The sequence below is a fragment of the Capricornis sumatraensis genome, chromosome 14, assembly GCF_032405125.1.
Source record: "Capricornis sumatraensis isolate serow.1 chromosome 14, serow.2, whole genome shotgun sequence".
Taxonomy (NCBI): domain Eukaryota; kingdom Metazoa; phylum Chordata; class Mammalia; order Artiodactyla; family Bovidae; genus Capricornis; species Capricornis sumatraensis.
The window spans coordinates 26,724,672-26,741,160 of record NC_091082.1 but is presented as its reverse complement, the minus strand read 5'-3'; the positions used below and the strand labels follow the sequence as shown (position 1 = coordinate 26,741,160).

Here is a 16,489-nt window from a genome sequence, read left to right as displayed (position 1 = left end):
TATGGTCAGGAATATAGATGAAATAAAATAATTGTGATTCTAAAATGGCTCTATAACAACTTGACATTTAGCCAAGACTATGAAGTCAATAATATTCTCATTGTTTATAAAATATTGGTGGTAAAAGTCTAAGGAAGTCACTAACTTTATAAGTTTTTGTGCTTCTACTTTGAAACTGACAATAAAGTTTTGGTAAATCTGACATGGAAGAAATCTAAATGTCATCATTTTACTGATAATAGTAAAATGTAAATGGAGCTAATTGTTCCACTTAGCTACAGAGATGATACTTGTGCCAGAAAAAAAATGATTATCAGAAAAAAAGAATATTAAGATGTTTTCTTTATGTTCACACATACACACCACACACTCATACCATGAGACAACCTGAATTTTGGTAAGAATATTAGGTGAGATAATCCTGATGTTTCTGCTTGTCTTTTGCTTCAGATATGAGCTTCTGAGATGTAAAATCCAGCAACCACTTGCATCAAATCCCCCAGAAGATTTAAATATGTGGCACAATATTTATTCAGGAACTCAGCAGTTTTATGAAGATAAGGGTCTTAGCAGGTGAGATTACAAAAACTATAAAAACAAATGCTGGCATTCAGTTTGGGGCATGTTGAATAGTTTAGAGAATCTGAGTGTCTTCGTTGTGTGAGCAAGTTATCAGTTATGCAACAAAACATGTTGGTTATTATTGGTGGCATTAATCATCGAACTGCAACAGTCAGCAGGTTTAATATTTGCCACCTTAACTGCACTCTTAAAATAAGCTTTTTGAAGTTGAGTTTGTAGGTGTGTGAGTCTTACCCTCTTGCCTTTGTCACAGCTCTAACTGACACCATAAGAGAAAAATATGGAAATATTGAACTTGTACAGAACTGGGGAAAGTTTGGGGCACTTGTAAAATGTTTGCTTTTCTAGGAAGCAATTTGTTGTAACTCATTGATTCAATTCACAAAAATTATTTAATTCACAGGCTTGGGACTTGAAAGAATTCAATCTAGAGTTTGAAGAAACCAAAAAATGAGCAAATAGGTAATGTCAGTAAAGAGCACCCCATGGGAGAGAAAGGAGGGCTATGTTTGTATTCATCCTGTGCTGGAGAACTAGGTTTGCTAGCCTTGGGGGAGTCAGTAAACTTCTCTGGGCTTCAATTTTGTTGTCCATAAAATGAGATTGGATGGGGTTAAGTGAAGTCTAAATTTTCACGAGTCAAGAAATGTACTGAAATTTTGGAGGGTCAGAAGTCACCATGCTGAGGGTGGTGTGGAGGGTGCTGAGTTCAATTTGAACCCAGGCAGTGACACAGCCCCCAGTCCTCAAGCTGCTGGGCGGAGGCGGGCGCCAAGCTTCTCTCCATTCAACGGGACCTCAAGTCCTGGAGGTCTCATCCTCCAGACCACCCGTAGATATGCCACCCAGAAACCAGTCCAGCAAAGCCAAGAAGATGACCCGCCCCTTTCCATGCTGCTGAAGGACTACCAGAACATCCCTGGAATTGCCAAGGTTGATGATGTTGTGAAAAGACTCCTATCTTTGGAAATGGACAACAAGAAGGAGATGCTAAAAATCAAGAAAGAGAAGTTGATGAGCAAGGTTGTGGAAAACCTGAAGGACACCAGCTCCTTGGAGGCTCGAATTGTTGCCTCGACTGTCAAGATCTGCAGTTATGAAGAACACAGGCAGAAATATTGAAAGGACAAAGCCCATAAGCACTATCTGCTGATGAGCATTGACAAGAGGCAAAAGATGCTCAGAAACCTCCGCGAGACCAACTATCCTGTCTTTGAGAAGACATGCAAGGAGTTGGGGATTGAGTACACTTTTCCCCCTCCATACCACCGAGAAGTCCACCACCACTAGGTGACCAAGAAGGCTCTGTGCATTTGGGTTTTCCAAGAGGTTCAAAAGCTGAAGAAGCAAAAAAGGGCCTTAAAAGCTGCAGCTGCAGCAGCCCGGAAACAAGGACAGAGAAACCCAGAAAGCCCTTCCAAAGTCAGACCAGAGGCAATCAAAAAAACCCAATAAATGTTGTTAAAGTAAAAAAAAAAAAAAAAAAAAAGGAAATGTAATGAAATTTCAAAGAATCACAAATGTTATTTTATGAAAACTTTTCAGACCTATTTTTCAATAACTTTTCTATCAGGTTATTTTTCTAGTCTCACTACTGACTAGCTCTGCTCTGAAGTCTGTTTACAATCTGACCTTGCCCCGCCTCCCTTCCTCCCTCCTCTCCTTGGCTTCTATGCTTCAGCTAGTTCGTAATGTGTTGGGCACCTCTAACAAGTGACACCCACTCCTAGACTTCTCCTCATGGCTGCCATTTCCCCTCTGTCTATCATCCTTCAAGTCTTGACCTAGAAGTCTTCTAGGTCACCTCTTCCTGGTCTGAATCAGCTGCTTCTTTAGTGTATTTCTATAGCACACCCCTTATATACCACTATTGTTTTTGCACTAATTTCACTGCTTATCTGGACACCCCATTATATTGTCAGGTACACCCTGAGCAAGGCCTTACCTTCAAGACCTCTGTATTGCAATCCTCACCACAGTGCCTGGCACATAGTGGGGCCTCCGGTCAATGCTAAGTGAAAGAATGTGTTTAGTAATATGTAAAGGATTGATTAGTCACTCTCCTGTGCCTTGAGATTCCTAGTGGCTCAAATGGTAGATAATCTGCCTGCAATGCAGGAGACTTGGGTTCAATTCCTGGTCAGGAAGATCCCCTGGAGAAGGAAATGGCAACCCAGTCCAGTGCTTAGCCTGGAGAATTCCACGGACAGAGGAGCCTGGCTGACTACAGTCCATGGGATCGCAAAGAGTTGGGCAAAACTGAGTGACTGATTTTCACTTTCACTTTCAAAGCATTGATTAGTCATTTCCCTGTGCCTTAGGAAGATTAACTACGGTGTTCTTATCTTTGGGGAATGGGTAAAACTGAGGAAAAGTCTCCTATTCATCTGAAAGTGTCATGGTGGGAAAACAGATATTGTGAGATACTTGAAGGGAGGAATACATAAATCTATTGACTGAATAAAGTGAACAAAATGAACCATATAAAATTGCCATTTTCAAGGCAAAAATGATCAAAAATGATATGTTATGAGCATATGCTTTTTGTTCAACCTAAATTATCATGGTCACTATTCACCACTATATTTGATTCACTATTTACTTAATCCAAAATTGCTACAAAATGATAACTTCAGTTGAAGAAATTCATTTTATTCAGCAATTTCATTTATTTTTACTATATGCTGAGGGACACTGTGATAAGAAACAAAGATGAGTAGCATAGCCTTTTCCCTCAAAGAGCTCACAATCTTGTGGAAAAAACCACTCACACACATATACTAATTGCTATAATATCATCACATTTAACTACAGTTTCACCATCACTCCCTAGGGAAATCATATGGAAAGTAGTTTTCCATGATCTGTGAACTCTAAGTGTCTGAAATACAGCAATTTCCAAAATAAAGAGGACTTGTCTATTTAACATCACTGAATGGATTTTTAGCCATGAGACATTTGGCAGAAAAACACAGTAAGTCTCAGAAAGTTAATTTTATTTCTTCATAGAAGCAATGAAAACTTATTAAAGAATTAGGACCAAAGCCAAAATTTCATTATTGAATTTTTAGTGATGCTTGTAAGGATTTTTAATGAGAAGTCCAAATCAAAGACTTAAGGAAGGAAATTAAGTTAAATCCTCACATATTATACTGAAACATAAGTTGACATAAACATATTGATGACAGCTGCTTCTAGAAAAGAAGTGTACCTGGGTCTCCTGAATTGCAGGCAGATTCTTTACCGTCTGAGCCACTGGGAAGCCCACCCTAGAAAAAAATGTGCTGAGGTGATATTTTGACTAGCCTCATGATACTAAACATCAAATATTTTTTCCTTTGTATCTCCATGTGCAAAGTAAAATATGACACTAATTATTCAGATAGTTTAGTTTCTTCTGGATATAGTAGGTAAGGGGTAATTTGCCCTGAATTACACAACTAGTTGCCTAATTGCTGAATTTTGCTCTATATAGACACAAATGTAGGGGAACTGCAGGTTTATACTACTTGTCACTTTCTAACTTTTATTCCTTCATGTACAAAGTGGCCAAGTTATGATTGTTAGGGGAACCATAACTTTGGATTTCCTGACATTTTCATCACTTGGAAAATCTGGAAAACTTGCTGTTGTCATCTAATGCTTCTTCAGTGAGTCAAGTTGAGTTTAACACACAAGGGCAGCCACCACCTTTATTTTAAACATCAGTCCACCCTTAGGATTTTCAGAGCCTCACTGTGCCTTGTCTCCTGAGTGATCTGATAAAACTTTTGCAAACTTAGTGATGGCATACCCTCCTCTTTGTTCTGGATCTGACAAGGGGAGAACAAGCTATAAGAAATGATAGCTTCTATTTTAAGGAAAATGTTGACTTGTAGATTATAGTAATTTAGCCACCATATAACAATTTAGCCACCATTGAGTTCATGAACGGAGGTATGTTCTAACTCCTATTACTTTCAGTTATCTATAAATTCCTGCAAGTATTTCTTTATCAATGGCAGTCTGGAAAGAGACCCTCATATGAACATCCAAAATTTTTTTTTACAAACTTCTATTTACAAAAAATGACTGAACTTGACTGTTTTCAAGTTTAAATGCTTGAGCTAAATATAGTGGAAAATCTAAGTTTGAATATTAATAACAGATTGGAATTTTTTGCCCTGCAAAATGAAATGTTTCAAGCTTTTAAGAGGACATAGTTTCTAGAGAATGATAGCCAAAAGAATATGACATTCATTCCCCCTCTTTGTAATGAGATTCAGTCAGTTCAGTTCAGTCACTCAGTCATGTCCAACTCTTTATGACCCCATGAACCACAGCACAGCAGGCCTCCCAGTCCATCACCAACTCCCAGAGTCCACCCAAACTCATGCCTATTGAGTCAGTGATGCCATACAACCATCTCATTCTCTGTCGTCCCCTTCTCCTCCTGCCTTCAATCTTACCCAACATCAAGGTCTTTTCAAATGAGTCAGCTCTTTGCATCAGGTGGCCAAAGTACTGGAGTTTCAGCTTCAACATCAGTCCTTCCAATGAACACCCAGGACTGATTTTCTTTAGGATGGACTGGTTGGATCTCCTTGCAGTCCAAGAGACTCTCAAGAGTCTTCTTCAACACCACAGTTCAAAAGAATCAATTTTGGGGGGCTCAGCTTTCTTTATAGTCCAACTCTCACATCCATACATGACCACAGAAAAACCATATCCTTGACTAGATGGACATTTGTTGGCAAAGTAATGTTTCTGCTTCTCAATATGCTATCTAGGTTGGTCATAACTTTCCTTCTAAGGAGTAAGCATCTTTTAATTTCATGGCTGCAGTCACCATCTGCAGTGATTTTGGAGCCCAAAGAAATAAAGTCAGCCACTGTTTCCACTGTTTCCCCATTTATTTGCCATGAAGTGATGGGACCAGATGATGCCATGATCTTAGTTTTCTGAATGTTGAGCTTTAAGCCAACTTTGTGTTCTCTTCTTTCACTTTCATCAAGAGGCTTTTTAGTTCCTCTTCACTTTCTGCCATAAGGGTGGTGTCATCTGCATATCTGAGGTTACTGATATTTTTCCCGGCAATCTTGATTCCAGCTTGTGCTTCATCCAGCCAGCGTTTCTCATGATGTACTCTGCATATAAGTTAAATAAGCAGGGTGACAATATACAGCCTTGACAAACTCCTTTTCCTATTTGGAATTAATTTGTAATGAGATTAAATATGCACAAATAACATTTTCTGCTTTTCTAATGTGGAAAGACTGGGTCAGTTCCATGACACATGTTCCTATAGCATAAACATATTCAGTTCAGTTCAGTTCAGTTCAGTCGCTCAGTCGTGTCCGACTCTTTGCGACCCCATGAATCGCAACATGCCAGGCCTCCCTGTTCATCACTATCTCCCGGAGTTCACTCAGACTCACGTCCATCCAGTCCGTGATGCCATTCAGCCATCTCATCCTCTGTCGTCCCCTTCTCCTCCTGCCCCCAGTCCCTCCCAGCATCAGAGTCTTTTCCAATGAATCAACTCTTCGCATCAGGTGGCCAAAGTACTGGAGTTTCAGCTTTAGCATCATTCCTTCCAAAGAAATCCCAGGGCTGATCTCCTTCAGAATGGACTGGTTGGATCTCCTTGCAGTCCAAGGGACTCTCAAGAGTCTTCTCCAACACCACAGTTCAAAAGCATCAATTCTTCGGCACTCAGCCTTCTTCACAGTTCAACTCTCACAATTCAAGTTGTAGGTATTAAGTAAAGGAGTTAGCTTCATGAATGTGGAGGGTGGATGGAAGGACCACCAATGTGAGGTAGATCCTGTTATTTTCTTCCTCAGTATCACAACGTGCGTCCAAGTTTATAGATGAAATGGGCTTCTTTGGTGGCTCAGATAGCAAAGAATCTGCCTACAATACAGGAGACCTATCTTTGGTCCTTGGGCCGGGACGATCCCTTGGAGAAGGAAATAGAAACCCACTTCTGTATTCTTACCTAGGTAATCCCATGGACAGAGGATCCTGGTGGGCTACAGTTCATGGGGTCACGAAGAGTCAGACACAACTTTCACTTCACTTTTCACTTTATCAATGAAGGCCAACTCTGTTACATTGGTGTACCATCTGTTAGCAATGTACATATTTCAAAATGAGCAAATATATATCTATTTCACATATAATTTAGTAGAGTCACAGTGCTTTTTTCCCTTTTTTTCTTCATTGTTCTAAGTTTGCCTCATTCTGTCCTTTTCTAAGTGTCATCATATTGAAAACTTACCTCATGGAAAAGGAACCCCTAAATCTGAAAGGAATGCTTTTTATCATTGAAGGCTTTATTACCTAATGTTTTCTTTAAAAAATAAAAGAAATCAGGTTACTTTGCTTTCATTTCTTTTTCATGTTGATGATCAGTAGAACAGAGACAGAAAACACAGTAAGGTTATCTTGGGTATCACATTCTGGTAGCAGAAATATAGATCGCTACAGGAATAAGACAGCTTCAACTTTCACTCACGATCTAAAATGTATCATAACTTTCAAGTGTGATCATCATTACATTTCAATTTTCAAAAGCAAAAGACCTTCAGCATTTTTAGGGAAAAAAAATCTTTCCGCAACAAATACATGAGGAAAAGGTATCCACCATCAATGAAAAATCTAAACAACTGCAGGTTTAAGCAGTGGAAATAGTGTTGAATTTTTGTTTGTTTGTATATTTATTTATTCCCACAAAGGATATGAGGATGTAAGGAATAGTATCTATCAAAGGTTTTGCAAATCCTCTAGTGTGTAATGTTCTAAAGCATGTGTTGGGTTGTGGCAGAAATGAAGAGTTAATAGGAAGAGCCACTGAATAGCCTGCATTTTTTGGAATCATGATTTATATTGGTGACAATATTGACATGTGAATTCTGTTAGGACAGAAATAAAGTTGACATATTTTTAATTCTAATGAAAATCACCTGAGGCACTAAAGAATTTTATTGGTTCCCAAAACCTCAGACCCTTTCAAGATCTAAGTGTTAGTCACTCAGTCGTGCCTGACTCTTTGCAACCCCATGGACTGCAGCCCACCAGGCTCCTCTGTCAATGAGATTTTCCAGGCAAGGATACTGGAGTGGGTTGCCATTTTCTTTTGCCCTAAATGATGCTTCTTACTGACCAAATTACTATTTGCCATCCATAGCCCATGCTGTCTCCTCTGTGAAGACTTCCTGTCTAGATTACATTAAATTAGATGCTCTATCTGATGTATATGGAAAGAAAAAGGAATATGTATTTTAGAGGTCCCCATTTAAAAACATGTTTCTATGTATACACAAACACACACACACTCCAGTAGGACAGACATTACATTTACTTTGCTTAGTATCTGGCATGTTGCTGTTGTTCAGTTGCCCAGTCATGTCAACTGTTTGCAAACCCATGGATTTGACTAGGTGTGCAACACCACACCTCCCCATCCCTCACCATCTCCTGAAGTTCGCCAGAATTCATTTCCATTGCATCAGTGATGCCATCCAGCCATCTCATCATCTGATGCCCTCTTCTCCTTCTGCCCTCAATCTTTCCCAGCATCAGGGACTTTTCCAATAAGTTGGCTGTTCACATCAGATGACCAAAATACTGGGACTTCAGCTTCAGCATCAGTCCTTCCAGCAAGTTATCAGGGTTGATCTCCCTTAAGATTAACTGGTTTGATCTCCTTGTTATCCAAGGGACTCTCAGGAGTGTTCTCCAGCACCACAGTTCGACAGCATCAGTTCTTTGGTGCTCTGCCTTCTTTACAGTCTGTGACCACCAGGAAGACTATAGTCTTGGGCATATGTTGGCAGAATAATGTCTCTGGTTTTCAACACACTGTCTAGGTTTGTCATAGCTTTCCTGCCAAGGCATGTTGTTAGTGCTAATAAATATTTTTTGAATGAATGAACAAATTAATTAATGAATAAAATAATGGTATATCAAACACAAAAAAGCAATATAATTTTCAAGGAAAAAAACATCTTTCTAAATTTCAGTAAGGATCATTTCTTTATTGGATAGATAGACTTTTATGTCACTAGTCAAATTATATGTGACCTGAAAGATATGAGAGTGAATGCTTTAGTAACTATTTAGTATTCATTAATTTATTTATAAAATTATCTACTCAATAAACAGATTAAAATCTCCATCATCTAGTTTTCTCATTCATTCATTTGAGTAATAACAATTGAACCTTGAAATGAGTCTTGTTCCATAAATAAGATTTTAATATGTATTATCTTTTACAAGGAAGGATACCAGAGTCATGTCTATTTCACAACAAGTTCATCATTTTCTGTGTGGATGAAGGGAGGGGCTAGAGAATGATCTAAATCAATCATTCAGGGGATGTCTAGTGCAACAGCCTAGTATTCCTAAGTAGACCTTCAAACAGCTTGTTTTACTGGCTACAATATAGACTGAATACAAGTTTTCATTTACTTTGCAGATTTCAGAAGCTGCATCTTACAGGATTTGCAATGGTACATTTTTCAAAACATACCCAAAAACCATAATTAGTATTTAGAGAAGATATTGGTTGATATACATAAGTTTTGCATGAGTATATGATATCAACTGAAAGAGCATTTTTCTTTTAAAAGTATTTTATCATTAAATGGAATATCCCATTTGATATCAACACTTAAGTCTATTTTTAAAAAATCAATATACTAGAGAAAATGAACAAAATACTTGAAGCAAATGAATATTTTCCTTTTTGACATGAAGTGGTGAAATATATGCTGACCCATGTAGACAGAGGTATACGTAATTACTGACAAAGATTAGGTTTCAGATGTCATGAAAACAGTAGATTTTAGTTCATTTTAAAGAGTTCAAGATCTTATTACTTAAAATTTTAACTGAAAAATGAAAATTAAATAAAATGCAAAAGATAAATGCATGACATCCAGTGAAATGCTTACTGATTTCTCAATTCAGTAAAATAATACTGAATAGTGGAAATAATTTAATATTAAAAATGAATAAAGTACAGGCCCACCTAATCTTCTTAACTAGCTGTACAACATTAGGCAAAGGCTGTTTATATAACATTCACATTGTGATAATGTTACATAGTGTTTATATTATATTATGTATTATAAGAAATCTAGGCATTTAAAGAATGAAAAATATGCATATAGCCTATGCAAAGATTATACTATTTTTTATAAGGGACTTGAGCATCTTCAATTCCCTTATATAAATAGTCAGAACTGCACTTGAAACAATGAACTGGTTCCAAATTGAGAAAGGAGTACGTCAAGGCTGTATACTGTCTCCCTGCTTATTTAACTTATATGTAGAGTACATTATGTGAAATACTGGGCTGGATGAAGCACAAGCTGAAATCAAGATTGCCAGGAGAAATATCAATAATCTCAGATATGCAGATGACACCACCCTTATGGCAGATATGAAGAGGAACAAAAGAGCCTCTTGATGAAGGTGAAAGAGTGAAAAAGCTGGTTTAAAACTCAACATTCAAAAAACTAAGATCATAGCATCCTGTCCCATCACTTCATGGCAAATAGATGGGGGAACAATGGAAACAATGGCAGACTATTTTCTTGAGCTCTAAAATCACTGCAGATGGTGACTGCTGCCATGGAATTTAAAGACATGCTCCTTGGAGGAAAAGCTATGACAAACCTAGACAGCATATTAAAAAGATCCATCTAGTCAAGGCTATGGTTTTTCCAGTGGTCATGTATGGATGTGAGAGTTGGACTGTGAAGAAAGCTGAGAGCCGAAGAATTGATGTGTTTAAACTGTGGTGTTGGAGAAGACTCTTGAGAGTCCCTTGGACTGCAAGGAGATCCAACCAGTCCATTCTAAAGGAGATCAGTCCTGGGTGTTCATTGGAAGGACTGATGCTGAAGTTGAAGCTCCAATACTTTGGCCACCTTATGTGAAGAACTGACTCATTAGAAAAGACCCTGATGCTAGGAAAGATTGAAGGTGGGAGGAGAAGGGGATGACAGAGGATGAGATGGTTGAATGGCATCACCAACTCAATGCACATGAGTTTGAGTAAACTCCAGGAGTTGGTGATGGACAGGGAAGCCTAGCGTGCTGCAGCCCATGGGGTCACGAAGAGTCACTGAGTGACTGAACTGAACTGAATTTGAGCATCCTCAAATTTTGGTATCCATGGGGGTGCTGTAACCCATTCCCTGCAGATACTAAGAGGCCTGTACTTTGAAAACAGGCATTCCAATTATATGTATCTGTGTGGCCTAAATTTCTTCTGTGTAGACATAAATCATATATTTCATCATACCTAAATTATGATGAAATAATTTCAAGTAACACAGGAAGAACTAAGGCCCTACAGACCTTATTTGCAATTCATCATTTTAGCAATGCCTGATGTTTAAATTCCACTTGTAAAAAGAACCATGAAAATGATATCACTTTAAAGCCATCAAGATTACTAACTGTATCATAAAATAAACATGTAGAAGAACAATTTAAATATTGTAGGAGAGATTAAGCATCCAGACTCTAGCTAAGTTTCTTTTGAGCCATTTTGGGGAGTAAAGCACAATTAAAACTATTTTACCCAGGGACAGAGCTAATGACGGCAAGGTCGCTAGTTCAGGTCCCATGAGAGCCATTAGCTGTGTTTCATTTGACTGTCACAGACTTGCTCCCCTCTTAACCATGAATCACCATCCTTCACATTCATACTGGTGGTTCCAAAGGACATTTGGCAAGATTATCTGGGTGTGTAAGCAAAAGTTTCTCCCATCTGCCATAAAAAACTCAGAGATCAAGCCTCAGTGATATGACATCATCTAGCTGACCATGGTGTTTTTTATTATCATCATCATCGCCATCATGATGACACTGGCAATAAAGCATCATGGGCAAAAGAGCAGGCTCTGGAATCAGATTGTCCAGGTTTGAGTCTGTACTTCCCATTTCCTAGCTCAATAACTTCGATTAGTTATTTATTTTCCTAATTTTCAAAGCAGGTATTATAATAGTATGGTGAAGAATGAATGAGCAAAACATGCAGAAAATTCCTGATATGTATTATGTACTCAGTAAATACTGTTATTATTATCTTTCAGTTGTCATTGTCAAGTAGGCATTTGTTGTTATTGTTGTTTAGTTGATAGGTCATGTCCTATACTTCTGTGACCCCATGGACTGTAGCCCGCCAGGCTCCTCTATCCATGGGATTTCCCAGGCAAGAATACTGGAGTGGGTTGCCTTTTCCTCCTCCAGAGGATCTACCCGACCCAGTGATGGAACGCAATCTCCTGCTTGGCAGGTGGATTCTTTACCATTGAGCCACTTGTGAAGCCTATGGACTATTTAGCACTTGCTGAAAAGCATATGTATGAGTTTCCTACCACTGTTGAGTGGCTTAAAACAGCAGAAATGTATTCTCTTACAGTTTTGGAAGCTGAAAGTTTGGAATGTAAGTACTGTCGGGACTATGTTCCCTCCAAAGCCTCTAGAAAATAACCATTTCTTGCCTCTTCCAACTGCTGGTAGCCCCAGTTGCTCCTTGGCTTATGACAGCATGAAGCCAATTTCTTCCCCTGTCTTCTCCCTGTGAACATTTTCTCCCTGTGTGTGTCTGTAACAAAATTTCCCTCTTCTTTCTATCAGTCCTTTGGATTTAGAGCTCTCCCCAGTCCAGTATAAACTCATGTTAACTTTATCTCATCTGCAAAGACCCCATTTCCAAATAAGGTCACATTTACAAGTACCAGGGGTTAAGACTTAAACATATCTTGGGGGGTGGGGGCATAAACCCACAATAGCATACAAAAAAAAAAAGAGAGAGAGAAAAGGACACATGGAGATGATGTAAAGCAGAGAGAGCTAGAAGATCTGATGGTAGTATTTATTTGGGGAAATAGATAGTAAATAGCTTCGAAAATATTAGTAAGTCTTAACCTATAGCTACAATAACAGAGCAAATGTGCCTGAGGACAAGCCCGGCAAAAATACCTTCAGGCCGTGAGTGAGAAACAAAGTCAGGCAAGCAGACTTCTTCTGTGGGTAGTGGGAAAATTCTGTGAGCATCCTGATGTAACTTTGGCTAAGTTATTTATCACAGTCTTGCAAATGGCATCCTCTCTTTCTTGTCATTATTGAGGCAAATTCCTTGGGCCCTGCATTGGATGTGATGATCTATGAAACCCAAATAAAGTGATGATCTGAGGCCAGCAGTTGCCCTAAGGCCTGGATACCCCGTGGAGAGGGTCTTGTGTTGTACAATGTGTTTAAGCAAGCTCTTGGGTCTAAGCCATAGTCCAGTCAAAGCTTGACTGTGGCTGTAAATAGTATTTTCCTACCTGGGCAGTTTGACCCAAAAAAAAGAGAATGTTTGATAAGTCTTCTGCCTGAAAGAGCCAAAAAGAATGGGCATCAGCCCATCATTGATTTAATATATGATTTGGGAAGTCTGCATCTGGTGGTTCAGACGGTTAAGAGTCTGCCTGCAATGTGAGAGACCTGGGTTCAATCCCTGGGTTGGGAAGATCCCCTGGAGAAGGGCATGGCAACTTCCTCCAGTATTCTTTCCTGGAGAATTCCGTGGACAGAGGTACCTGGTAGACTTGTCCATAGGGTCACACAGAGTTGGACATGACTGAAGCAACTTAGCGTGACTTAGGACATCATATCACATCACCATGTCTAGTTTTCTTCTCCTGAAAATCAGTATTCAGCATCCACTGTACTGATCAAGTAAATATGTTCTCACAATGGCAAAATGCAGTTCACCCTAGCAAAACCTCAGTGGAAGCATGTTGTATACTTTGGTCACAGTTTTACAATTTAGCTTAGGAGTTTATCTCTCTGCCAGTGAGATTATGGGACAGGACTACAGGTACAGGCAGAAAATGGTGATGAGAGGATCTGATATTTGAAATGGATGCATTTCCCAAAAGAAGAGCATAAAACTCTCTGGATCAAATTTAGATAGAAAGCTGCAGGATGCCAGATGTGTAATGGCATCTTGAACTGAGCTGTAATCCTCACCACTTATGAAAACAATAAGGATGAGAAAAACAATAAACGACATTTGTTTTTGTTTTGAACAATAGTATTTGCTTAGCATTTCTTATATACTATTCCATTAACACTTTGATTAAGAATTGAGAGTTAGAATAATGATGCTGTTTTTGTGCAGGGAGGCAAAAGGAAATGTATTTGGAGCAGGGACAAAATAGTTCATTCTGCAGGGGGAAGTCTGTATATTGTGAGGAAAAAGAAAATGTGTGTTGTTTTCCGGAAAGAGAAATTTATATATGTATTTTTTAAAAACAACTTTTTAGGTTTACGACGTATGCATATAAGGTCTTCGTACATAACAGTGTGGGTTTTACACCAAGTCAAGAAGTGACAGTGAAAACATTAGCTGGGCTACCAGAGAGAGGAGCCAATGTCACTGCGGTTGTTCTTAACCACACGGCCATAGACGTGAGATGGGTGAAACCAAGTAAGTCAGCTTCGTGCTTCTTTATTTCCCCTTCCTATATTTGTATCAAAATGAATTTTAAAAGAACATATTTTTTAAATGAGAGTAATGAAAAGCCAAGTTCCCTGTGCTTTCTTTTTCAGAGGAAGTTCTTTCTCCTCCTTTCCATTCTTGGACCTTCTCTTCCTTCTTCTATTCCTTTTGGATTGGGAATGTAATTTCTGTCACACCAGTCAATTTTGATTAAAGTGTCCATGTATTAAATTTTTATTAGCAATTATCACTGTTCTTATTTTTATTGTGGAGAAGGCACCCCACTCCAATACTCTTGCCTGGAAAATCCCACAGAGGAGCCTGGTAGGCTGCAGTCCATGGGGTCGCTAAGAGTCGGACACGACTGAGACTTCGCTTTCACTTTTCACTTTCATGCATTGGAGAAGGCAGTGGCAACCCACTCCAGTGTTCTTGCCTGGAGAATCCCAAGGACGAGGGAGCCTGGTGGGCTGCCGTCTATGGGGTCACACAGAGTCGAACACGACTGAAGTGACTCAGCAGGGGCAGCAGTTATTTTTATTGGAGGATAGTTGATTTATGACATTGTTTCAGGTGTACAGTAAAGTGATTCAGTTGCTCTGGTTGTTCAGTCACCCACTCATGTCCGACTCTTTGCGACCCAATGGACTGTAGCACACCACGCCTCCCTGTCCCTCACCACCTCTCAAAGTTTGCCAAAGTTCATGTCCCTTGTATCGGTTATGCCATCCAGCCATCTCATCCTCTGATGCCCTCTTTCCGGTTTGCCCTCAATCTTTCCCAGCATCAGGGACTTTTCCAATGAGTTAACTGTTCGCATCAGATGACCAAACTACTGGAGCTTCAGCTTCAGCAACAGTCTTTCCAATGAGTTTTCAGGGTTGATTTCCCTTAAGATTGACTGGTTTGAGCTCCTTGCTGTCCAAGGGACTTTCATGAGTCTCCTCCAGCACCACAGTTCGAAGGCATCAATTCTTTGGCACTCTGCCTTCTTTATGGTGTAGCTCTCACAACCGAATGTGGCCACTGGGAAAACCATAGTCTTGACTATATGGACCTCTGTGGGGAGAGTAATGTCTCTACTTTTCAACACTCTCTAGGTTTGTCATAGCTTTCCTGCCATCAAGCAATCGTCTTCTGATTTCATGGCTGCAGTCACCATCTGCAGTGATTTTGGAGCCCAAGAAGAGGAAATCTGTCACTACTTCCACCTTTTCCCCTTCTATTTTCCATGAAGTAATGGGGCTGGATGCCATGATCTTAGTTTTTTTACTATTTAGTTTTAAGCCAGCTCTTTCACTCTCTTTCTTCACCTTCATCAAGAGGCTCTTTAGTTCCTCCTCACTTTCAGCCATTTGAGTGGCATCATCCTCATATCTAAAGTTGTTGATGTTTCCCCCACCTATTTTAATTCCAGCTTGTAACCCATCCAGCTGGCATTTCTCAGCATATAGGTTAAACAAGCAGAGTGACAGCAGACAGCTCTGTCACACTCCTTTCTCAATCTTGAACCAATCAGTTGGTCCATACAGGGTTCTAACTGTTGCTTCTTGACCCGCATACAGGTTTCTCAGGTGATAGGTAAGATGGTCTGGTATTCCCATCTCTTTAAGAGCTTTCCACAGTTTGTTATGATCTACACAGTCAAAGACTTTAATATAGTCGTTGAAACAGAGATAGGTGTTTTTCTGGAATTCCCTAGCTTTCCCTATGTTCCAGTGAATGTTGGCAATTTGATCTCTGCTTCCTCTTCCTTATCTAAACCCAGCTTGGACATCTGGAAGTTCTTGATTCACATAATGCTAAACCCTAGCATGCAAGATATTAGCATGACCTTACTAGCATGGGAGATGAGTGCAATTGTCCGGTGGTTAGCACATTCTTTAGTGCTACCCTTCTTGGGAATTGGGATGAGGACTGACCTTTTCCAGTCCTGTGGCCACTGCTGGGTCTTCCAGATTTGCTGACACAGTGAATGCAAACCTTGATGGCATCATCCTTTAGGGTTTTGAATAGTTCTGCTGGAATCCCATCACATCCACTAGCTTTAGTTGACAGCAGTGCTTCCTAAGGCACACTTGACTTCACTCTCCCGAACGTCTAGCTCTGGGTGACTGACCACACCATCATAGTAATCCTGTTCATTAAGATCTTTTTTGTAGAGTTCTCCTGTGTATTCTTCCCATCTCTTCTTGATCTCTTCAGTATCTACTAGGTTTCTACTGTTTCTGTCCTTTATTGTGCCCATCTTTGGGTGAAATGTTACCTTGATATCTCCAGTTTTCCTGAAGAGATTCCTAGTCTTTCCCCTTCTGTTGTTTTCTAGTTTTATGCACTGTTTGTTGAAGAAGGCCTTCTTGTCTCTCTGTGCAGTTGTTTTGGAACTCTGTGTTTAGTTGGAAATATCTTTCCCTT

General features: G+C 39.5%; 1 protein-coding gene and 1 pseudogene across 1 annotated transcript in view; both read left to right on the top strand.

The window, feature by feature from the left end:
• USH2A (usherin) overlaps window positions 1-16,489 on the top strand; it is a 930,103-nt gene that overhangs the window by 623,286 nt on the left and 290,328 nt on the right. The window contains exons 42-43 of the mRNA XM_068986285.1: window positions 451-573; window positions 13,899-14,062. Coding sequence (XP_068842386.1) covers window positions 451-573; window positions 13,899-14,062 — 287 coding nt within the window. The remainder of the gene's footprint in view (window positions 1-450; window positions 574-13,898; window positions 14,063-16,489) is intronic.
• LOC138090159 (small ribosomal subunit protein uS15m-like) lies at window positions 1,262-2,037 on the top strand (annotated as a pseudogene).